Genomic DNA, 24813 nt, shown 5'->3' on the forward strand with positions numbered 1-24813 from the left:
ATCACGCGTCCGTTTGCAAAATTTAGTAGAATCTTTTTTTAAGAACTTTTAAGCAATTAAAAGCTTTTTGCATGGCGCCATGAAGAGTGAAAAATTTTAAGGATTGAGTGGTATTTGTAATTTTGGGCTCAATGGCTTTTGTATCGTTGCAGATCTCAGTGGCTGGAACTCCGGCGGACGAGAAATCGGCCATGAACTCCGCTCCAAACTTGGCCACGATAGGCGAGGTGTTTGACATTATGCCTCTCTATGGCACAATTCAACCAGGGGAGTCCCAGAGGTTCTCTTTCTCCTTCTACGCGCACCCGGGCATCTCTGTCCAGGGCAAGGCCATCTGTAAAGTGGAGGGAGGCCCCGAATATTCAGTGGACCTGTCTGGGTCTGCAAGTGTCATCAGTTACAATATGGACACAGAGCCTATCCATTTCGGCCACCAGGTCTCGATTTTTTTGCTAATTCATCGCACTTGGTCTGAACGTAATGCAGTTGCCTTTGAAACCTAATGTCAGGGGTTGGAGCGCTGGATGGATCTTGTTTTTTTTCCAGTGTCTGAAATTGAGTTTTTTTCAACGAAAATTTGATTAGTCGGATTTTGTTTGTCGGCTTAGTTGCCACTCTACTGTTTTTTTGCGCTGTAATAAGTTTTGGAGTCTCGAGCGTCGTTGATTCACTCTGTAACTTTTTAGGCTGATTGGAATATTTGCCTCTTGTTTTTTTGGCTCTTGAAAAATTTTGGCTCTTATTTTGTCGGTTTAGTGAAATTATTTTGCATCGGTATAAGGATGAAAATTAATATTCTTATTTATTATTCTTATATTCTTACCAATCAGGTCGGCTGGTAGTATAAAAGCTAAAAGTTCAAAGTTTTTAATCGCTTAAAGTTGTTTTTATGACAACAATTTTCTTTGACATTTGTTTTCGGTTTAATTGGCGTCTAACAACGTGTTGTTGGCTTAGTAGACGCTCGGAAAATACTTAAAGCTTGCTAAATGCTAGTGGTTGAGTTTTTTGTCTGTCTTTTTCTTAGATGGAATTTTTTGTATTTCCAAAAACATGTTGAATTTTTTTGACAACCATTTTTTTGGCTATTTTGTTTTTGGATCACTTGGCGTCTAACCACGTGTTTTTGGTTTATTGGATGCTCGGAGATTACTGACATCTTGATTACTGCTAGTGATTGTGCGTTTGGTCTGTTTATCTGAGATTGAATTTTTCGTACTTTCAAAAAAATGGTGATTTTTTACGATAACAAGTTCTCTTGGCTTTTTTTTTGCGGATCGATTGGCGTCTAAGGACGTAGTTTTTGCTTAGTGGACACTCGGAAAATACTAACGCTTACCTAATTTTGGTCTTTGTGTTTCTCGTCTATGTTTCTGTGATGGAATTTTTTGTATTTCCAGTTTTTTCAAGTTTTTCCTTTTAGTTATTTCCATCTCAATGACCATTTAGTAGCTTGCAGTGGTACGTTTTTGTTGTATCCGAAGTGATCCGAAGCTCCGCTTTGCTTTTGTGTATAAAGCGTTAACATGATATTTTACTGAAGATCGGTCAAAAAGCAGACCTTTTCAAACGGAGACAACCTGTTTGATTTTTTTTCTATTCGAATTACCACTTAAATATTTTAACACGGTACCACATTTGATGCCGTACAAACGTCTTGTGAAGTGCCAAATTTTGCGTAAAAAAACCACGCTATGCCATAATTCCTTTCCATCCTTCCCAACAAAATTAAGGACATTTGAGTCTCAAAATTAAGGACATTATAGATCAGACCTGAGTACAATAAAAAACACCATTGAAAAAAAAATCAGTTCTTATCGATTTTTGTTGCGATTTTAATCTATTATTTTGGTGATAAATTTAATATTTCTGATTTTGTGTAGTTGTTTCGGCCATTGAAAATGGGGAGGAACTTTGTATTCGGGCGTGTTTTATTTTTTCCCCCGCACAATCAGGTACCACAAATCATCATCATGATGGGTCGAGTGATAAATTTAAAAAAGTCCTTCAGTTCTGATACGGATGACATTTAAAAATTTCAAAAAATTGACTCGGTTTCAAGAAAAACTGACTTAAAATTTTTGATTTTTTTGTTCAGTTTCGAGCGAATAGTCCGCGCGAGCAGGCTTATAATAGCTTATTTATGCTTATTTCAAGCCATGAAAACTTAGTTTGGAGATGTTAAATTAATTTTGGAGTTTTTTAGCGCCATTTTAAGAAATAAAAACTTCGAAAAAAATCAAAAATTTCTGCAAAAAACATTAGAAACCAAAATTGATTTTTTTGTTTTTCTACTCATTTTTTTGAAAAAGTTTTTGTCTATTTTGACTATATTGTTTTGACTGTCGAATCGAATTTGTTTAGTGCCATTAGGGAACTATACATTTCAAAGATTCAAAAAATTTCTGCGCAAAAATTTGAAAAGTTTTTGTTTTTTTTTTGTTTTTTATAGTCAGTTTCTAGATAATGATTGTCTCCAATTTGTCTATTTTAGTCTGACTGTCAAATGTTCCTAAGATCCAGTTATGATATGAAGATGGTTTTTTTCATGAATGTGGTCGGAATTTTCTGTGCCACTTGCACAGCAATCGGCTATCCTTGTTTCATCCTTGTTTTTTGTTTATTTTTTTCTCGCTTAACTCGGCTGAAAAAGTTTCGGCGTAAGTTGTAGCGACTTAATCACCTCATATGGCGTCGGTTGATGCGCGAAAGTTTCTTATGCGTGAGTGTTTGGAGCGATGCGTAAAACTTCGAGTTGAAAAATGCTAAAATCAAAAAAAGTTTTAAAAACATTTTAATCGACTCAGTGATTTTCTTCTTCCTCTATGAGTAAAAGCGACGATTATCTTCTTCAGCTCTGAGTAAAAGCGATTTGCTGCAATTAAAATCATGATTAACTTTCTAAGCGTTATTTTGATGCAGTCGTTCAATCGCGAGTGCAGTGCCACTTTGCAGTTATCAAACACAGGCTTGGTTGGCTTTGACTTCCGGTGTCTGGACTCGGAGTTGGTGGTGAATCCAGACGATGACCTCAAAGCAGGAGAGCCACTCTTAGTACCAGCATCTGTAAGTATCACAGTGTTGCAGTTGTCAAATTAGATTATGAATCGGTTTGTTTCCCCACAGTTGCGTATGTTTTTTCCACATTTGGAAAAATAATTTTTAATTAAGAATTTTTTTCAGGGATTCTTAGAAGCGGGCGAAACAATCGAGTTACAAGTCAAACTAATTCCTGGAACGCCCGAGCCTTTCCTAAAGAAACTTCGAGTACAAGTCGCACACTTCGAGCCCCACGTGATCGAAATCAAGGGAGAGGGTGTGTTTCCCAGGCTAGTTTTGGATCTTCCCAGGGAGTACAAGGAAGAGGAGCAGAGAGCGTATGATCAGGCTAAGAAGAGTCTAAAGGAGAGAAGAAGTGGCCAATCAGACGAATCGAAACATGTCATGTCGTTCTTGGCCGTTGACAAACAAGACGAAGAGGCCGAGGTATTCATTTTGTTCATAGCTAATAAAACACGAAGTATTCCGAAGCATTCCAAATGTTGCTCATTAAAATTTCAAGATAGAAGTATATTTTTGGTTTTAGTTCATTTTGAGCTTTGTCGAAAGGCTCTCACATTTTCACTGTTTTCTTTTTTCTATTCTTTTTCCAATCTATCACTTCCGTGATTCAGGTTTACGAACCCAGTGATCTTAAAATTCAAATCGAGATGGAAGCTCTGCTGTTGAAGCAGTTCTACGAAAAGAGACCAGGTCTTCTTTTGAACCAGTCTTCTACCAGAGCAAATACAGAGGAGGTTTCTACTCGTCAGTCCAAAGACCGAACTTCCTCCAAGGCGTCCTCGACGTCCAAGTCCTCTGGGGAACTGAGACTGCCGGACTACGTTCTGGACTTCGGCCATGTGATTCTAGGAGACGTGCGTACACATGTGCTGTGTGCGACTAACGTGGGATATTTTCCAATTTCATTCACAATTGATGACGCCAAACTGAAGGGCACAGGTGAGCTGGAAATTCAGACCGGAAACTTCAGAGATTAAAGAAATATATTTATAGTTGAATGATTCTTGCGGCTCAATAACTAGTTTACTCTCTTCTCATTAGCTAAAACTGAAACAACAAAACACTCCCAAAAATCAAAACTATTTCAGAAATTTTTTAAAATTTGCATCTTATTTATGAACGTTGTAATAAAATTTCGCGTGGTCAAAACATTCTTTGCTATTTGCACAACAGCTGGCCATCCTTGTTATAATTCCCAATGCATTAGGGTTCTTTGTGATATTTGCACTGTAACAGTTCTAATTTTTTCTTGTTTAGGTTTTAACACGGAGATAGAAAAAGTGAAGAATCTGCCTGGGTACCCTGACTACGACTCAGTTCATTCTGTCATCGGCTTCGATCCCAGGGGGGCCGGACTAGACATTGGACCCGTGAACGCTTATGCTACAGTACAGGTGAGAATACTTTCGTATTCTTTTCATATAAATGATGAATTTTTTAATTACTCATGGCATTAATAATAATGGCATTACTTACGGCATGAATTAGGTTTTTTATGACACAGGTACAGTGATAGAAGACGAAAGAGCTCCTAAAAAACCAGAAAAAAAATGAAGACAAGAAGCAGTTTCTATTTGGGTATCTTTTTGCTAGACAATAGTAGATCTTCATGGTTGTATTTTAGCAATACTGGCTTTTTGATTGTAAGCTTGTTTCTTAACCTTGTAGTTGTCGTAATGTAGGTGAAAGAAGGTCCGAGTGTGCGGGTGTTGTTGCGGGCCGAGGTGACGCAGCCGAGTGTGGAGTTGTCACACGACTCCGTTGACTTCGGGGAGGTAGAGTGCGGACAGTGCAAGATAGTGTCCGTGCAATTGCACAACCACACCCACGTGACTGCTAACTGGGCATTCGTTCCTCCCACACAGAACAGCGAAAAGCAGGGTGGCAACAACGAGAAGGTGATTTTTTCTCTAGTTTTTGGAAGCGTTCTATATAATTATAGATCCATGAAAGTTTTTGTTAAAACAAACCTTTAATAATAAATAAATTGAGTTCCAGCAGAATCACAAGCCTCCTAAAAATATTGGCATCAAATAATTTGCTGGTAAGATAGGTTCAAATGAAGCTAGCAACCCTGTCTAAGATCAGTCAAGGGCATTCGCCCTCTCGACGCTGACCCTAATTAAAGCCTATCTGCTTTATTCAGGACGAACCTCATATGAAAATATGCAGGCTATGCTAATTGTATAGAGTTTTATGTCATGATCTATAAACAAAATTAAGAACTTATTTGGATTTTGATGACAGAATTGAATTGTTTTTTTTTCCTATATTTCTGCCATAATGACGTTTATATACACAAAAGCGGATTTAGGGGTATTTGGCTTTTTCAAATAATTGCCCTATCAATTTTCTTCAGCCTTCACCCCGGATTAAATCTGCAGATCGGGAGGTGAGTTTCCGACTTTGTGAGATATAGTTAGTTGAAATGCTTCCATTTTTAACTCATTCGTTATTCCTTCAGAAAACCACTTTTAGTATGCATGTTGTAGTCCTCATGTTGTAACAATTGTAACGTAATACAAATTTTGATCGCAAATCTTATTGGTGTTATCATTTAATAAGAGTTAAATAAATTAGAAACAAAATGAGAATCCTTGTTGTTGTAGTCGGACAAGTTTGTGCCTATGCACCTGAGAAAAAAGAGCAAACACACAGTCCTTCCAGCTCCCCTCAATTTTGAGCTTATCCCGCGGAGTGGGATCTTGGCTCCGGGTCAGAGATCTAATGTGCAGGTCAAATTCATGCCCACCAAAGAGCAGCAATACTCTTCAAGGGTCAACATTAAACTGTCGCAGAGCAGCCGAAAGGTCATGCTCCAGGTGAGTCGATTACCTAATGGCGACAATCTAAAATTAAGATTGTGGTTTCATTAGATGTTTTTCTTTTTTGAACGAAAATCAGGTCAAGTTGCCTCATTTTTGCGTCTTTTGATTTTTGGCGTTGGAACAATTTTGAGTGCAAACCTTCGAATATAAACCTTTCGAAAATCACTAAAAGACTGAATTGCGGGCAAAATGTAAGGGAATCTGATTTTAGAAAGATGACTGTTAGTTTTTCAGAACCTTCGCTTAAGCTATCGGAAGATGATTGAATTTTCTCACATTTATACTCCTAAACATGTTATTTGGTCTCCTTGTTATGCCTCCTAGTTGACAGTGCCAAAATATCCAGTGAACAATCAAAAATTGATAGTCGTATCATATGTATTAAGGTATTATAACAGTATCATACTAAGATCAATGACACGTTGGAAAGGACGGACATGGGAGCAACTTGGCTTTTCAACCAGCTACTGTTGGCTGTAGCAGATTTAGGGGGGCGGGGCAGCGGACGCCCCCCTCCTCAGGGATTTGACCCCCTGCCGACCGAAAGGGTCCCCCCTTTTTACAATTTTGAGATATCAATTTTAGCTGACGGACCATAAAAATTTTCTAAAGGCGCCTTCGGCCCAAATATTTATTAATTTTGAGGGGAAAGCGCGCGCCAAAAAACGCGATTTTTTGGTCACAATTTTACAAGTGCCAAAAAATGCCGTTTTTGGCCTGTTTTTTTTTTGAAAATTTTGCCTGCGGCGCAGAAACTTTGGCTTTTTACAGGGTGGCGCAGAAACAGTCATTTAAGTGCTTCGGGAGATTTCAGAAAATCAATTTAGTCGACCTAAAAAAAGGTCGGCAAATTCCGCCCCCAACTGTTGATCTTTTTATTATGACTCTTTATTGGCTGTTTTTCTCAACTGGGAAATGTAACCCAACCTAAATGTAATACGCGATGTTCTTCAGGTGTCTGGGGATGGGAAGGAGCCTGGTTTGGATCTGGAGAGCAATGTCGTTGAGTTCGGCCCCGTGCTGCCCCACAGTCTGGGCGAGGAGAGAAGTGTCGTGTTCAGGAACTCCTCCCAATTCCCCATTGAGATTTACAGTGTAGAGTTCGACTCACAGTACATAGAAGAGGAACGGGTTAGTACTCAATATTATTCAAGTGGTGCGAAGGTTGATAATAATAGTGAAATACTGGTCTCAAGTGGCCTCAAAAGTTCAAGTCACACTTTCAATTTTATATAAACTACCAAAACGAACTGGTATTTTTGGGGCAAGTAATACAAAAAGGAGCTTGCTCAATGTGGCGCTTAGAATTAGTAATGTTTACCCTATCGATAAGCAAGGATGTTGCAATCGGATACTTGACTTCCACTCATTCTACTTGAGTTTCACTCATTCTACAAGAATTAAACGAAATTTATGGCATAATTCACAGTTCTGCAGCAAATTGTTGCGCCCGAGCTAACTTTTATAGCAGGAAATTTTGATTTCCTACCCTCGACCATTGATGCACTGCAGAAACGTCAGCCTTTAGCTGAAGGTATAAAAGTTTTCAGACATTTGTATTGTTTTTCTCGTAGATTGTAGCCGCAAATATTACGCAATATGACACATTTTTAGGATTTTAAACGCAATTTTTGTGCAATTTTTGGCAAAATTAGACGCAATTTATTGCTCAATTTTTGGCAAAATTTGGCGCAATTTTTTCCGGGCCCTGGTGATGACTGTGTAAGTTGTATACGCAACATCTTGAAATGTGGTTTTTTTCTTGGCACTGCCGAAAACTATCGGTTAATTTCAGCTTATTGAAAATGGGGAGGAACTTTGTATTGGAGTATGTTTTAGTTTTTTTCTTTTTGTTTTCCACGCAAAATCAGGTGCCTTAAAAATTCATCGGACTGGGTTAAATGATATATCATATTGAAGCTCTTTCAGTCGTTATTCCCAAAATTTTTTTAAGTGTCGAGAAAAACCAGCGTGAAATTTTTGATTTTTTGTCTTCGAGCGAGTAAAGCCAGCGAGCATGCTGATTTATGCTTATTTTAGGCCGTTTATAATAACTTATGTGTGCTTTATTTTAGTTTTATTCGAGTATAAATGGTTTTTGTATAATTGGTGTTTTTTAACGCCACAATGAGAATCAAAAACTTCTGCATGAAAAACTGAAGAAAAAACTTTTTTGTTAAATTTTTTTTTGGTTTTTTTAATGGTTTTTGTTTTCTTTTTCTAGTAATTTTTCTTCAAAACTGTTGTTCAGTTTGCCTGTCTTAGTATGACTGTCGAGTATGCCTAATTTGTAGTTTTTTTTGTTCAGATCTTTTTATCACACCACGCAAAAAAAAACACTAATTTGAAAGAAAAAAAGTTTCTCTATTTTTAATACTATGGTCGGAACATTCTGTGATGCTTGCACAGTGACTATCCTTGTTGGATTTTGATTTTACTTCTGTCGGCTTATTTACCTAATGTGTCTCTTATAGTTTCTGGTCAAGTGGGATGATATTGATTTAACATTAACAAAAAAAATTGAAAACTTCAAATCAATATCTCGTACCTTAATTGAAAAACACGAAGAAAAAAATGCAAATTTTTTTGCTCTTTTTTGTTCGAAGTTTTAAAAGTTATGTTTTTCTTTTTTATTCCATTTCACACTTTTTTTTTTACTATTCCTTCTCAAGTCTTTATGAGTCGCTTGCTGTCATTATCTTATCTTTTTTTTGAAGTAAATTGAAGACTTAAAATGCGCAATTTTTTTGTTATCCTACTGAAATCATTAAACTTTTTGATCAGTTTTTTCGTTAACATATTTTTGTTTCGACCGTTGAAAATGGGAACGAACTTTGTGTTCGTGTGTGTTTTAGTTTTTTTGTTTTCCGCGCAGGTACCCTTTTAGTCATGATTCGAACTACCTTAAAAACTACCTTAAAAATTTTTTCTAGTTTTCCTAGTCATTTTTCTGCAAAAAATTTTGTCCAATTTGCCTAGATTACTATGACTGTCTTATATGCCTAAATTATATTTTACGTCAGATCCTTTTATTCCACCAAGCAAAAAAAACTACTCTAATTTGGAAAAAAAACTTTCTTTTTAGTTTTCTAAAGACTATGGTCGGAACATTCTGTGCTACTTCCCGGCTATAGTAACCGGCTATCCTTGTTGTATTTTAGTTTCAGTCCTTTCTTGTCTAGTTTTTTGGAACGATCGATTGTGAGGCAACTGAATATGATCCAGTAACCTTAAGTGATCTCAAATCTAAAATCACTTTCATAATTTTTGCTCTAAAATATCATAGTTTATTGTTTTGGAAAGCCAATTAATCGAGTTTTTAAATTTTTTTGGCCATTTTTTTTGATAAACTAACTTCTCGTCCGTTATAGTTTTTGTTCCTTTTTGTTCAATTTTAAGTAGCGTAATTTTTAAGCTATTCAATTTTAAGGCTTTGGTTTTTATACGCGAAGATTTTCTGTATGGAGAAAAAATTGAAATTGGTCTCCGTTTTTTCGGCTGTATGGCTTCTGGTTAGTTTATCTTCGTTTTAGTTTGCTCGGACTTTGTTTTAGCAATTTATTGCTTCATTTTGGTTGATTTTGAGATATTTAGTACACTGATTCAAATAAATGGCATATTGAGTTTTTTGAAATTGCCCTAAAATTTTTTTTGCCAGTCGAGTTTTGTATATCGTGAAGTTATATTTCGAAATTAAAAAGATAGAAAGCTTTTTAAAAAAGTAGGCCATTTTTTCATGACTTAACAGGCGTAGACTGTAGTAACTGCGCGGTGAAATTTGGCTCAATGTTTTTCAAAGCCGGCAATTGCTTTCACCGACAGGTTTTCATGTACTTAAATTTTGTTTGAGATAAATGAATGAAAAATTAATATTGGTGAGCTGTTCGCTACCCGCATCTGAGAAAAGTGAAAACAAATCGATTATAATGTATTTTCGTCGTCTATAATGTTGTAAATATAATAAATTCCCATGTTACGTTCGGACAACAAAATTGGACTAAAAATGGATTTAAATCCATTTTTTCTCGCCAAAACAAAATGCATTATAATCCATTTTGAATCCATTAGAATGGATTTTATAATATGGAAGAAAATCACATTAAAATAGATTTTATTTCCACTTCATTTTTGTTTCGCGCGTCGTGCAAAATTTTGCAAGAACTTCAGCATTTATCAAGTGAGTGATGCGGAAACTTTGCAAAGCGAGTGTACGGCCTGGCCTAATCCATTTCAAAGCCTAAACTCAAATTGCAAAAAGATTCCGTTGAGCTCTCCCCCCAGCCCCAACGTTTGCCCCTTTGCTCGAAATAAGACAAAAAATCAAAATTTTCGAACCGGTTTTTCTCGACACTGGGATTTTTTTTTTGAAATTTTCTAATGTGGTGGGAACTACGATTGTAAGGGCTTTCATATGATACATCACTGAACCCAGTCTGAAAATCATTTGTGGTACCTGGTTTTGCGTGGAAAACAAAAAGAAAGAAAAAGAAAAAAAAACACACCCGAATACAAAGTTCCTCCCCATTTTCAAATGGGCGGAACAAATAATCAAGGTAGTTTCAGCATGAAAAAATATCCAAGAAAGAACAACAAAATTGGTTTAATGAAAAGCGCCAAAAACAAACTCATACACATCTTTAATCTCATGTTATATATCCGTTTACTTTGCCCTTTCAACTTTTGAATCTGTTTTTTTAGCTTGCGCTGTTTTTCGTATAGGATAGAGACAATTTCTGTTGTACAAATTGGATCTTAATTTTGTTTTGACAGAAAAAAAGTTTTTTTTTGGAACATTTTTAAGACGCGTCCTGCCTCAGAAATGTTTTTAAGCGCTATGACCTAACATGCGATTATCTAAAAGCGAGTTAAAGCCAGAACAATTATTCTTACTATGACGTCACTAGATTAGGTTAAGGTCTGGCATCCCCTTATGTATTACGTTCCGCATTGGAGTTCCATGAATAAAAATCAATTATAAATGAGGTTCATTTTCAGTGTCCACAAAAGTGAAAATAAATCGATTATAATGGATGAAAAAAGGATTTTGTTGCCTCGAAAAACAGTAATATTGTAATCCATTTTTAATTGATTAAAATCGATTTGTTTTCACTTTTGTGGACACCGACAAGGAAACTCAATTATAATCGATTTTTATTCATGGAACTCCAATGCGGGTATTTTCTTCAGTTTCTTTTTTACTCGGTAGTTTTTGTCTCATTTTTCAACTAGCCGCCATGTTTGTGTTGCATTGCAAGTGATGGAAAGCTCAGCTTTGCCTCTGTGTATAAACTATGATATGATGAGTTTCGAATCGAGTAATGTTTTTTTAAAATTGTAGACAAATCATTAATTTATATATTTGGTGATATGTATATATTATTTAATGTTCTCATAATTATTGAATGTTCTTTTGATTGCCTAGATACTGCGAGGCATGCGTGGATACGACCAGTACAACACCTTGCTATTGCCTCCGCGACTTCCGGGTGACAAATTGCCCCAGGAGTTACTGGATGCTGACGAGGAGGAAAGAAGGCGGGTGGGGGCTGTGATAGAACAGTCGCGAGTCCTCGGAGGAACTGAATCCGCTCTGCAACAGGACCTGGCTGGAGACCAAGGTCAGTTCAAATATACATGTTACAGATTCGAAAACATGTTACATTTTCTATGAAGTTTTATATAATTACAAAATCAGTGTCAGATTATCCAGTTATAATGGACATGATTGCTCCGACTGCGTTTTTGTTGGCATACCATTGGAAAATCTTGAGCGTTTATCAGTTTCTAAAGTATCATTTTGAGAAGTTAATCTGGTATCTGAATCATTATGGTGGTCGAGTATTTTTAAGGTTGCAGGTCTGTCAGATGTATTAACCGTTTTTCATGTTAATTTCAGTGAATTTTTTTACATTCGCTCTCAAGTAAAATAACCAAATGTAATGCGAGCGAATTTCTTAGGCTTTCATTACATGCTATTTGTGTTGTGTTCTTGTCGTAAGTCTTTTTTTTTCAGGCGAGGGATTGGCCCCAGACGCCGATGGAAACAAGGGGGATGTAGCCAATGAAGCTTCTCCCACCCCTGGGCTGCCTGCCAAGGAAGGAGGCATAACAGGAGAGGGTGATCAGCTGGATAACGTACAGACTACTTCTTTTAAGGTGGGAGCCCCGCCGACTACCGACAGAACACGCACCAGGCTAGAGTCCGTCACCAAAACAGGTAAAATTTAAGCACAAATACACTTTTTTTGAAATTTGCCCTGGGAGCTAAGTTAATTTCTCGTTATCATTAGGATAGTTTCACACGAGAAAACCTTTGAAACAGTGTTTAAAATGGAAAATTTTATTATTTGCAGAATCGCAGACAAAATTTGAAGTTGGGTATAATTGCTGAGCTTATTTGAGATTTTTTTTGTGAATGGTCTTAAAATAGAGTTACTTTTCTCAGATTTGAAAAGATGGTAAACAATTTTAAGAATGTTGTAAAAATTAAAAGAACCTTGTACATAGGCCAAATAATTTTCATTTGTTTCTCCAGAGGACGACTTGAAGAGTAAAACCACAGCGGCTGGTGAACTTGAAATAACTCCAGTGTCAGCTGCCATTGCTAGATACTTGGACATTGACCTCAGTCCAGAAGGAAAGAAAGCCAGAAACAGAAGAGGAGTTGCCATTATAATACATGGGGCTCCTCAGGCGGGTAAAACTACCACCGCGGAAGCCATGGCGAAGCACTACCAGGGAACTGTACTTGACATAGACCAAGTTGTCCTAGATGCAATTACAGCTGGAAATACGCCAGCGGGATTGAAGGCGCGTGAACTGTGTCAGGCCGCCGGGGAGGCGCAACGGGAACCAGCAGGAGATGACGAGGCCGGGTTCCCTGGATCCAATCCAGAGACTAGACGAGATACCTCCCCAGGTGCCGGCGCGAAAACTGCCACCCATGATCCAAACACGGAGAGTTTTGCGACTGTTAGTGGAAAACAGGACGCGCCTGTCGCGCAAACAGCTGCAGGAACTGCCGGAGGTAAAACTCATGCAGGGAAACCGGGGGGTCCGAAAAAAGATGCGGGACAGGCGGCAGCAGGAGGAGCAGTCGAGATAGCGCCAGAGACGGTGGAGCCTCCCGCGAGGCGATTGAGTGTGGCGTCTAGCATTGCCGGTGAGAGTGGACTGTACAGCTGTCATCTGCCAGAGGAGGTTTTAGTGGAAATACTGGATGACCGTATGCAGGTGCCTATTTCAATTCTTCTTTTTTCTTTTCAGAAGTTCCTAAGTCATTCTTTAGATCATCATTGCCATATATTTTTTTGAACGAGTAAATGAAGCCGCTAGATAAGATTATGATCTAGTTCATGCTGCGGAATGTATTTCTGAATTCTGAAAAACCGTTCAATTTTCAATTAGCTCAAAAATCAATCTAAATGCGATCAAACTGACATTTTTTTAACACTTAAATAGTGTTTCAACTAATGTAGAAATTGATTCAAAATTCATTGTTCTGGAATGTTATTATTGAAATTTTTTCATTTATTAAGAGTCGATGAACTTAGTTCAGACATTTATATAGGTCGCGATGATTTTTTTCATGAAAACTCTTAAAATTTGACCAGGCTCAAATTTCTTTTTTCGCGTTTTGACCTCCGATCGCGGTTTTGACTCAAACTGGGTTAACTTTATCAAAAAATGTCAATTATAAATTGTTCCAGAAATTCGAAGAGCTTTAAGGGCATCTTTTTTTTCGTCGAAAATCGGAAGTTGATATTTTTTCAAAAAAAGGTCCTTATTTTTTTCTGTTTACTTGCGTTCATTGACTGTTTTCCAACTGTCTGTTGGCTATGTTTGAATCTTTTTGAGCTCTGATCCTTCATATGTATCTCTATGTTTCTGTTTTCGATAGATGGCAGACTGCTACTGCAACGTAGTGTTCGATGGCCTTGAGTCTGTGTTCACACCTTCTGTGACGTCATCAGCTAGTGTGGTGTTGAAGGCATTCAACAACAGGAAGTACATCTTCCTCCTCACTCTGCGTGGATCCCTGCAGGACCTGAAAGAGAGGGAATCGGCAGCTCAGAAGAAGAAACGTGAGACCATTGTGTACAATCTGTGTACAATTACTGAACTAGACAGTTGTTGAACAAGTTTCGGATCTTGTGAACGATCACCACATGATACGTTATAACGATTATCTAACCCTAGGCCCTTAAACCAACAGTTTAAGATATACGAATCTTGGTTGAGCATTGCATCGAATTCTCCTTCCGTTTGAAATAAGAGGAGGTTAAATAAAGCTTCGTCTTTATCCGGAGGCGGGGACAGAAGCGAAAAATGGCAAAAAAGCTATCTATCTATTTTGTCAAAATACTGATAACATACGACCTTGAAACAAAAATAGTGCCTAAGAAAAACTTACTGTCTGTAGCGATTGACGCTGATTTTTAAAATATAAAATTGTCAATCATTTCTTTTGCGACTAGCCTTAGTTTTCACTTTTCCTTTGTGGAAAATACAGGGATTGAAAAGAGATTGGAATCTGTTTGTGATGTTATAGAAAAAGAAAAAGAGGCCAAGTTGGAGGCGGAGAGGACTTTCCTGCAGGAGATGGACGAAGACGAGTACGACGCACTCTCAGAGGAGCAGAAGAGAGTCGTGGACCAGCACCAGCTTCTCATCAAGAAACAGCGCATGCAACGGTATACAACCAGAGAAAAACATGCAAATTATAGCAGTTCTTAACCAAAGCCACAACATCTGTTCTCTGCGATGAGCTGAAAAGCTCGTATGTTGTTCCATTCCATTGTGGATAAGTCGTTTTATTCTCAATTGAACCACTGTTTATTCAACAAGTACAACCCCTATAAGTGATCAGATCGTTCAGTGCTGCAAAAATTAGCTTCGTTTTCTATTTAATACGCTTGGGATAATAAATAAATTAAGGTTATTTTCCATGCCATTGTACTAAAGTTACTTTATCGAAGTTGAAACATTGAAGAGGCCACTGCCTGTTCCTGTTGAATAGTGCGTCTTAATGAGCCAACGAGGCCATAACAATTTGAAATTCTAACAATTGGAAGTTTGCAATTGTTTTGTTTCAGTGACCGGGAAAAGAGTGAAGAAGAAAGAAAGAAACGGGAGCTGGAGGCTCTTCTGGAGCAGCAGAGGCTAGAAGAGGAGGCAAAGGCTAAAAAGGGACAGGGAAAGAAGAAACAGCAGCACCAGGACAGCGCCAAGTCAGTACCATAATACGGGGCGTCCCTCATGCGCGAAGAATCGTATGCGCGGAAAAGTTCGCGCATTCCGTCGTTCACACATTGGGAATAGCTGCCTCCTCATAAAAAAAAATATATTTATGATCATTGTTTTATGTACGGTTATTACCCTTGCGATAAGCAAGGGTATTGCAATCGAGTACTAACCTTTTTTTCGTAAATGACTTTGTTCACAGGTTTCAGCATGTATGCAGTGCACGACATATGAATGCAGTATCTGCATCCTATTTGCGCACTGTACATCCTTATTAGTGTTTTCCAATAATTTAAAAGATATTTTTTGGGTTTTTTTTAATTTTTGACTTCATCGCTTTCAGTTTATTATTGTTTTTTTGGCGTAGTTTCCGCCTTGTTTTTACAAGCCAACAATATCGGTTATATGAATTGTGTTTATGAAGGTTAAAAGGCTAAAGAGTTTTTTGAACTGAAAGTGCTAAATTTAAAACATGAATTAAAAAAAAATTTCGAGCAATTTTTTGACCAAGTTTATCGCTTTTAATAACTCACTTTTTTTTCCAAATTTTGATAACTGTTTCCTTCGATTATTTTTTTGTTTCATGTTAAATGTAGTTCACGGCTTCTGGTATTTTCACACGCCGAAATTTTCTGGTAGAAAAAACAGTTTAAGAATTTTTCTGTTAGAAATTTATGGTTTGTGATTACTTTGTACTAAAAGTGCGTGGAGTTAGTATTAGTTTTATTTAGTTTAGTTTGTTTGAGTTTCATAAAATTTTATTTGAAATCGATTTAACAGCACATTGTTTGAATGTGTCAAAATATTTGAAAAAAAAAATTCATACATTTTGAAAAAAAAATCATAAAGTTCGAAAAAAGTCAAAAATCTACAGAATTATCAACGATGTTTCTACAATTTTGACATGACTGTTTCGTTTTTGAAAGAATGTGGTTAGTGCCTTACGATTTTCAAGAGTTTGGTTTTTCTGGCTGAATTTTTAAAACATGCATTTTCTCACGTTTTTTTGATTTCATTAACGGGCGTATTTTTGTTGTAATCTTTTTTATCAAGTTTTCATATTTGATAAGTGTGATGTTTTTCAGTTAAGGGCCTTTTCTTATCCACAAGCTTAACTGAAGGACTTTCAGCTTGTTTGGTTGTAAAGGTTTAAGCAAATATTTTGAATTCAATTAGTAATTTTAGATCATTTGATCGAGTTTTTTCATCTATTTGTTATGAGAGATTAATGAATAGGTAACCCGAGTCCTTCTTATCTTTTAGGTAGTTTTTTCATCTGTTAGCCTACGATTTCTTCAATACATTTATTTTTTTTACTTTGCGTTTGAGACCTATCTTTTGAGTTTTGGCTTTTTATTTGCTCCGCAAGTGGTGCGAAGCTCAGCTTCGCCTCAGTCTTTAAACTTTCCTTTTCAAACTGAAATGAGTTCCAATTTAGGCCTACTAATTAAGGCCTACAAGTTCTTATTGTTTAAGGCTGAAGAACTAGTATCTTCAGCCTTAAACAAGACTTAACAAGGATTCAATGCACCAGCCTCAGAAATAACTTGGAATTTAAGAAAAGGGACAGTATAACAGTGCCGAAGTACAACATTATATCGCGCGTTAATTAAGTTAAGTTGACCAAGTTTCAAACCCCCGTAACTTTGCAGAAAAAGATCACAGATGAAATATCTTGTTACATTTGAGCTCAGGACAACAATATCTTTCAGATGGTATTGTAAAAAATTTCTGCCAAAAATGCTTAGTTATGAAGTCGAAAATTGACTCTGAAATCGAAAAGAGTCTTTGCTAGCGAAATATTTTGAGTCATTGTGTCTTTTAATTTTTTTCACCTGACAATTTTTATATAAATCTCTTGCTATAATTTATGAAGATTTCTTTTTTTGAATACAATTGGCGCCTTAGTGTTGATTTTTGGGCTCTTTTATTCCGCCTCTGTTCACCCCGTGGTATATAGGTCATTGGAAAAGTAATTTTCCTAAAATTTCAGTGAATATCCTGGAGTAATTTTATCAGATAGATCCATTCTCTTTGATTCAAATTTCGCTGTACTCAGTAGAAAATCAGCCGTTGCCACTTAATAATGAAGCCAATTGATAGTTGATATCTCTAAATAGTCTTCAGTGTGATTTTTAAATGATGGATGCACTGTCAAAAATTATCCCGTGCTTAACAAAAAAGCAACTAATTTGAATCTCGACATATATCTGAATTTCAGCTTTAAAAAAAAGTTTCAGCATTACTGATTTAAGCCCTTTAGACTAAGTTCTAAACGAATAAAATTACTCATTAAAGATGCGCTTGTTTAGGTTTTGTCATATAATGGAAATGAACTGCAAACAAACAAACGCAGAATTGATTTGGTCATTTTAATTCATTTTCGCCCCTTTTTTGCCGTTTTATTCGCCAAATTTTGAGACCGTGTCCTGCGCACGATCAGAATCGATTGTTTTGCATAAAGTTAATCGCTTGGGTTCTGCTCAAAGTTTTTCAAAAGTTTGATACTTGATTCAAGTGTTATTTTCTACTTTGGCCATTTTGTAGACGAGCGGCTAGGCTAGCTAAAGCAAAGCGAATAGACGCTTTGAATACAGCCTCCAAGTAAGTCATTCAGCCATGGAATCAAACAGTTTTTTTTTGTTAATTTATCTTCCTTCTTTCTGTTGAAATTAAATTGAGTTTTTTTGTTGATTTATTTATTGCTATAATTAGTCGCGTTTCCATTTTTGGGACATACCAGATCGCAGTCTAGTTTGAGTCAAATTGGAATTTAAACTACAAGAATAGTGATATTTCTACAGGCATGACAAGAAAGGAGACAAAAAAGGGGGCGGCAAGGAGAGTGCGCGAGCTGAATCAGTGGCTGGAGCAGCGGCCGCTCTGGCCCAGAAGAGTAGCGCGAAAGACTCCCGGAAGTCTCAGCATCAGGAAGTTGTTCCTGGAGCTGGACAGGCTGGTGCGCCGCAGGGGCCAGTGCAGGACCAAGTGCAGGATGTGGAAGCTCCTTTGACAGAGCAGGAGATCAAATTGAAGCGAAGGTACATATGACTGTTTAAAAAGAAGCTCTGTAAATCAGAGATCAAGCAAATTAAAGACCACCAAAATACAAAATTGTTTTTGGAAAAGATAACAGGATAAAGTAACCAATTAGTTTCACCGTGAAATCTTCTTTTTGAGTGGCTTCGAGAAAAGTCTAAAAGCCACTTGAAATAATTTATTTGAATCCATGCCTTGATTTGAATTTATTAGTATTTTTTGTTAATTTCCGATCTAGCTCTGTAATTTATTAAAACATAAATTATGTCCATAATAACATCACCAGAATTTTTAAAATGACATTATAATCAGTCCATTTTTCGATTTCTAATCAAAATATTTTGCCGTGGACTAGTCGAAAAGCGCAGGTCTTTTGATAATTGATACTATGGTGGTGGTTTTTAAAAAATTATTTTGAAATTGAAATTTTTTTGGCCAACGAATTGTCGGACGGTTGTCTGTCAGCTTTCTTTTTGTTGTCTCACTTTCCAAAACAGGGGATTTTCTTCTGATCTAAGCAATTTTTACTGTAATTGAATTTCGTTTTGTGATATGTAAGTTCACGCACTCTGATTTTACACATGCGAGCTAGCAAGCGTAGTGTATTAGTATGACTCAACTTTTTTAGTAAGACTTTTTCACTATAATCACAATCTGTAGCATTGGAAATTTCATTGCATCTGTTTTTTCGCTTTATTACCGCTATTTTTTTAAAATAAGCGTCCGTGGCTCAGAGGGAAGGATGTGAGATTCCTAAGCTACTTGTCGGAGGTTCAACGCCGCTCATAGCACTAGTTTTGTTTATATTTAGTGGAATTTTTGCTGAATAGCATTGGCATTTTATTAGCATCTTTGGCTGCGTCATTGGTGGCATGTGTTACCATATTGAAAATGGGCCGTGTAGCAGATGCAAGAATGTGAGATTTCAAATCTTGAGATCGCAGGTTCGAATACGAAACATAGCAAAAGTTTTACTAATTCGAGTTTTTAATATTTCGAGTTTTGCTTATTTCTATCTTTTCTTATTTCACAATTTGCTTTTTTTTGCTTTCTCGCTTGTGGTTTCAATGCGCAGCTTCGGCTCTGTGTTTTTTTTTTAATTTTTCCATTTAACGTTTTCCGCTCTTTTTGTTATATCGGCTTAGCTACCTTACTACCTTATATGGCGTCGCTTGAAAAATTATATGCTCATATTGTATCGCATATTGTATTTTTTTGAAATAATACAACTATTTGAAGTTCAGTTGAATGTGATTATGAATGTGATTAGCCTTGATGAAATAAATTTCTTTCGATCGTAATTCGTTTTTCTCTAGAATGCGTCATTTTGAGCTGACCATCAAAGACGTAGCGAAGCTAGCGGAGAGATGGGACAGGTGCAAAGGGGACGTGAATAGACCGCTAACTCCTCCTCCTGACGATGCAGATGACCGAGCACACAAGGGTAAGGGAAAGAAAGAGGAGAAAAAGGAAGACGACGAGATTCTCGGTTCGAATCCCGCACTACTCGACGAGAATATTTCCGTTGGAATTCCACATATTGTACTTTCCATTGCACATGAGGCTGAAACAGTGTTCTCAGAGAAGGTGTTAGCGATGGAATTCATGCCTAAATTCTCAGATATCATGGACGGCTTGGGTTTGGGTTCCCAGGGTCCACCCCTTCCGCCTCCCTCTTTCTTCCAGGTGGTTCAGTTTCCAACAAAGCGACAGCAAGTCAACCTTGCTGATATATCGGAGCATTTTGCATTCATCGCCGCTACACTCGACGACCCGTAAGTCTTACTATTATGCTTACTTTTATAAATGTTTTTTATAAGAAGACTTAAAAAGTCATTTTTCTCTCGTTTAAGGAACGTGATTCCTGTAGAAGAAGGAGAGGAGAACGACGATGAGTCAGAGGTTGCCAGTACCTTGGGTGACAAGAATCCACCCGGCACCACGGGTAGGAAAGCCAAGAAGACTTCAGGTAAATCTCAAAATGAGTCTTAGGCCAATTAATGTGTGTTTTGATGAGCCTTGGTATTAGTGAAAATTTCCTGCATATATTGTGAAATCGGTCATTGTGAAAATGAATCCATCATTTTAAACAAAGATAATTAAACAATACGCAAAAATAGATTTTCAAGTAATCTTTTTTGGGGTTTTTAAGTTCGTAATGGTATCTTTAGCGACATCAGCATTTTACGGAATCGAAATTACTTCTTTTCAGTGGGGTTTTAAACCAGATCGGCGTCTGTTTTAGGCGAGGCGATGGCTGCCAAGGCAGTTTCAGCGGCTGGTCAGAAGGAGAAAGCGTCGGCCAAGGGCTCCAAGGGGAAGAGAGGCAAGGTGGGCACTGGTGAGTTGGACAGAGACGAAGAAAGCCAACAGAGCGCCAAGTGAGTTGACACCATTTTTAGTCCATTGACTTTTTAGTCTGAATCGATGATAACTCGAGTGAAATTTAATTTACAGCTCTAACATCATCTTCTGAAAAACATTTAAGATTTATAAAAAATGAAACTAATGATTAAAATGGGTCTAGGACTAAATCCCCCAGGATAAAATCCCACCGGATATAATCCCCCAGGACTAAATCCCCCGTAGGACCAAATCCCCCTAGGACAAAATCCCCCAGTTTCTAGTCTAAAATCCCCCACATTCGAATTCAAAGTTGCTAAAAAGTCACGTCAAAATGGCGATGCATGTATAAATGGAAGTCAGTTCAAAATGGAATCAATAGAAACATGAAATTATATAATGTGTACAGTTTGATTTCCATTATAGTGAATAAAATATGGGGGATTTTGTCCTAGGGGGATTCGGTCCTATGGGGGATTTAGTCCTGTGGGATTATATCCGGTGGGATTTTATCCTGGGGGATTTTATCCTGGGGGATTTAGTCCGCGAGCGGATTAAAATTTGTGGCTTTTGGGCCCTGCCTGAAGTGTATAAAATTTACTTGCTCCGCGATTTGCAAGTTTAGCTCTTTTAATTAGGACATGTTTTTGCCAGGTTTAATTAATGCTTGCTACTTCAAAAAATTATTTTGATCAAATTTACATGCTTTAACTTATCGATCTTTGAGCTCGTTTAAAAGGTTATTTTTTATTCTGTTATATTTCTGCCAGGAGGCGCTTCTCTATTTTATCGGCTAATTTCCGAGTTAAAAGAACGACGAGCAGCATAAATCACTACACGCCTATGATTACCATAGACGGAGAAAGTCGTTCTAGTAGCCGAACGCGCAGTTGCACTTTAAGCACCTGGCTTAGCTTCGCCCCATTTCAAGCGCCGTTGTTAGTCAACAGATGAATCACCAAACCACCAGTCCTCTCAGAATAACCACCGATCCTTTCCTTTTTACTCAGTTAATTTATTTTCTGTTTTTTTTAAATATATTTTGTACAATCACGATTAAGCTGCATAATTTTAGATGAGCTGACCTTATATCATAGATGTGCTTTTCTGTTCAAGATCAACTCCTTCATTAATTTTTTGTTTGATTGATTGATTTTTTATTTAATGATCATCGTACTTTTCAATCATAATTTGGTGGAAATCTAATTCCACGACCATTTCAGACTCAACAAGTTCCGATGGGTGATAGATGCGAATAGCGAAGTAGTGCTGCGACTGAGGTTCACTTCCAACGACATCGGCCAATTCGACCAGACGCTCAATTTCGAAATAGTGGGCACTAAGAGACGATACCAGCTGTTCTGCAGAGGCACTTGTTCCTTCCCCCATATCTCCAGGGAGCCAAGGTCAGTTCGTAGCTATCACTCTGGGAACAGTTTAGTTTTTGAAAACTCATCTTGCATAATTTGTGAGACCCGGGAACCCAAATCTCAAGTGATTAAGTTCATGCTTCAGTAGAAAATCTGGCTAGTCGATGCAGTTTTTCGATATAGCTTTGCTTCGAAACTTTTCCAATTACTATTTACGACATTCAAGTTGACGCGGTTATTTATGACATTCAATTTTGGCATATTTATTCAATTTGGACAGCGCAGAAATTATTCAAAATTGTAATTTCTGTCACCATTTTTAAAAATTAATTGTCACCTTGCATTAACATGGAAAGAAGATTGAAACTTTTCCGTAGGTGTCACAGAAATCTCCTGGGAAAAATATTTAAAATTTGGCGCTTTAATAAATAGTAAAACTATCAGCTTAATAAATGTCAATGTTTTTCTTGACTTCAGAGTGGTATTTCCCAACCGAAAGAAGACAGTTAAGAAAGACGAAATCGTAAACAAAAAGTACGTCATGTCTCCCAATAGCGAGTACTATGAGTTCGGACCACTCCTTTGTGGCAAGAGTCGGGAGGCCTACTTAGATGGTAGATATCCTGAAAACATGGAGTGTCTCAACATCACAAACACTTCTGCGATGCAAGCCCAACTGGCCGTTACTTTCATGAATGACACCAAGGGCGAGACGTTTCTGTTCCATCCTTCAACCATGGATCTGAAACCAGGCGAGTCCCAGTCATTGCGGATCTGGGCATATCCAAAATCTCCAGGACTGGTCAAGGATACCCTGGTTTGCTGTGTGAAGGAGAACCCGGAACCCCTGACGTTTAAGGTGCAATGCACTGGAGTCAGACCAGAAGTGGAGATGGACAAGAAAGAGTTCAAGTTTGAAAAAGTACTCCTCCACAGGTTTGTTATTCATAATCATACACAATTGTTTTTGTGTATTTGACATGCATCCAGTGTCTGTATCTTAATATGCAGGAAAGATTCTCGAGTGATCTACATTAAAAACACTTCGCTTCTGCCGGTTGCATGGCGCCTCAATGGAGTGGAGGCTCTGGGAGAAGACTTCTCAATGAGTCAGGAACAGGGCATCATAGATCCTAAGAAGGAGTTCCCACTCACATGTCACTTCAGGGGTCTCAAACCAACCAACGTGCGGAAGATGATCAGATTGGAGGTATGCCTCGTTTTTTAAGTTTACGCTTGATAATTTAGTTACTATCATTTGAGAATTAAGGCAGCTGTTGGTTTTTGGCGGCGTCAAAGATACAGCTAGGCCGTGAACATTTGTTACAAGTACAGCTTTATGCAGTAGTGCATTTAGCCCCCCCCCCCTTCTCAGAGTTCGACCACCTGACCACTCAAAGGGACCTCTTTTTGGTGCTATTTTATTGCATCAGTTATTGGTCAACCAACCCTAAAATTTGCCCTAAATTTTGCCTGTTCTATCTTAGGTATCAGATAAAGACCAGATTATGGGCTTGGTGCAGCTGGAGAACCTTCAGATCACTGCCGAGGCCTATGACGTCGCTTTGGACATGAGTTTCCCGAAGGGCACCGAGGGCGGCATAGACTTTGGTACGAACAGGGTGGGCGAGACAGTGAAACAGACGCTCAGTCTGAAAAACAAGGGCAAATACGACTGTGGATTCCTGTGAGTCAATTTTAATTATATAATCAGAAACCAATTACTAAGAGTGAAATAACTCTGTCAGTTCCGTTTAAAATCATGGCCATACAATTTACCTTCGTGGAACGATACAAGAGGCAAAGTAGCAGAAGTTCCGTTTACAGGTCCAAAAAAGTAAAAAGCAAACAACATTAAATCAAAAAGATCCTAGTTTATCAGTTTTCCAATGGACATAAGTACTCGTTGATTTCATACCCAGAGTCGCAAAAAAAGAGCTTCGCTCAACAAAATAACTCAGTCTAGAATGTGGGGAAATAAGAGAAATGCACTTTGCTTAGAAAGGCTGCAAAGCTTTTCATAGATCCTCTGCGAATCGCAGGAACGACAATTATTATACCATAAATACATTCTTGTTTATTTCTCTGTTCAGACTGACAGTGGAACATGAGGGTCCATATGCGAGTGAGATGGACAAGTTGTTCCAAGTGTACCCTGCCAAGGGGTCTCTACTCCCCAATGACAGACCCACCACTGTCCAGATTACATTCGTGTCCAGCTCCGAAGTCCAAATCGACAACCTGCCTCTCATCAAGTGCAACGTAAGAAGTTGCAATTAACTTTAATTATTATCATCTTCGTTTATTTAATTAAGACTTAAGAATGTTTAAATTGTGCTAGGAATAAACGAAGAGCATCTATTTAGTCACGCATTATAAAATCAAAAGTTTTCAAATTTTGGTTCGAAAAACTTTTTTTCTAGCTTTTTTTTAAAAGTGAAATGCAATTTAAGGATTATTGACTATTTTTTGGTATAACTCAGGGGCGAATGCGGATTTAGGGGAGGGGGGGGGGCGGACACCCCTTCTCAGGGATTCGACCCAAATGGTCCCCCTTTTGTACTATTTTGAGATATCCATTTTTTGGTGACGGACCCTAAATGTTTTACGAAGGCGCCTTTGGCGCTAATATATTCTAATTTTGAGGGGGCAGCGCACGCCGAAAAAAAACGGGATTTTTTGGTCGAATTTTGCAAAAAGTGCCTAAAAACGCCTTTCTTGTCCTGTTTTTTCAAAATTTTGCCTGCGGGGCTGAAGATTTTGCCAAAACAGGGTTTTTGTAGTGCTTGGGGAGAGCTCGGAAAATCAATTTGGTCGACCTAAAAAAAAGTCGACAAAATTTTTGAAGTTTTTTTGAAAGTCCCCCCCCCCTCTCGAGAAAATCTTAGATCCGCCCCCCTGGTATAATGGTATAATTTACTTTTTTC

General features: G+C 37.7%; 1 protein-coding gene across 4 annotated transcripts in view; it reads left to right on the forward strand.

Annotated features, from left to right (window-relative positions):
* The window catches only part of LOC134844021 (hydrocephalus-inducing protein homolog), a 79806-nt gene that overhangs the window by 18971 nt on the left and 36022 nt on the right, over positions 1 to 24813 (forward strand). For 3 of the 4 annotated variants that reach the window (XM_063860471.1, XM_063860475.1, XM_063860474.1), the window contains exons 21-44: positions 153 to 437; positions 2923 to 3066; positions 3184 to 3486; positions 3675 to 4002; positions 4321 to 4457; positions 4746 to 4961; positions 5423 to 5455; positions 5673 to 5885; positions 6846 to 7022; positions 11314 to 11509; positions 11905 to 12108; positions 12427 to 13124; positions 13792 to 13975; positions 14443 to 14584; positions 14987 to 15121; positions 17939 to 18175; positions 19490 to 19948; positions 20027 to 20142; positions 20419 to 20554; positions 21740 to 21922; positions 22364 to 22822; positions 22898 to 23096; positions 23374 to 23573; positions 23980 to 24148. In XM_063860471.1, coding sequence (XP_063716541.1) covers positions 153 to 437; positions 2923 to 3066; positions 3184 to 3486; positions 3675 to 4002; positions 4321 to 4457; positions 4746 to 4961; positions 5423 to 5455; positions 5673 to 5885; positions 6846 to 7022; positions 11314 to 11509; positions 11905 to 12108; positions 12427 to 13124; positions 13792 to 13975; positions 14443 to 14584; positions 14987 to 15121; positions 17939 to 18175; positions 19490 to 19948; positions 20027 to 20142; positions 20419 to 20554; positions 21740 to 21922; positions 22364 to 22822; positions 22898 to 23096; positions 23374 to 23573; positions 23980 to 24148 — 5553 coding nt within the window. The remainder of the gene's footprint in view (positions 1 to 152; positions 438 to 2922; positions 3067 to 3183; positions 3487 to 3674; positions 4003 to 4320; positions 4458 to 4745; positions 4962 to 5422; positions 5456 to 5672; positions 5886 to 6845; positions 7023 to 11313; positions 11510 to 11904; positions 12109 to 12426; positions 13125 to 13791; positions 13976 to 14442; positions 14585 to 14986; positions 15122 to 17938; positions 18176 to 19489; positions 19949 to 20026; positions 20143 to 20418; positions 20555 to 21739; positions 21923 to 22363; positions 22823 to 22897; positions 23097 to 23373; positions 23574 to 23979; positions 24149 to 24813) is intronic. The other variant, XM_063860472.1, reaches the window with a different exon arrangement.

This window comes from Symsagittifera roscoffensis, chromosome 4 (genome assembly GCF_963678635.1).
Source record: "Symsagittifera roscoffensis chromosome 4, txSymRosc1.1, whole genome shotgun sequence".
Classification (NCBI taxonomy): domain Eukaryota; kingdom Metazoa; phylum Xenacoelomorpha; order Acoela; family Convolutidae; genus Symsagittifera; species Symsagittifera roscoffensis.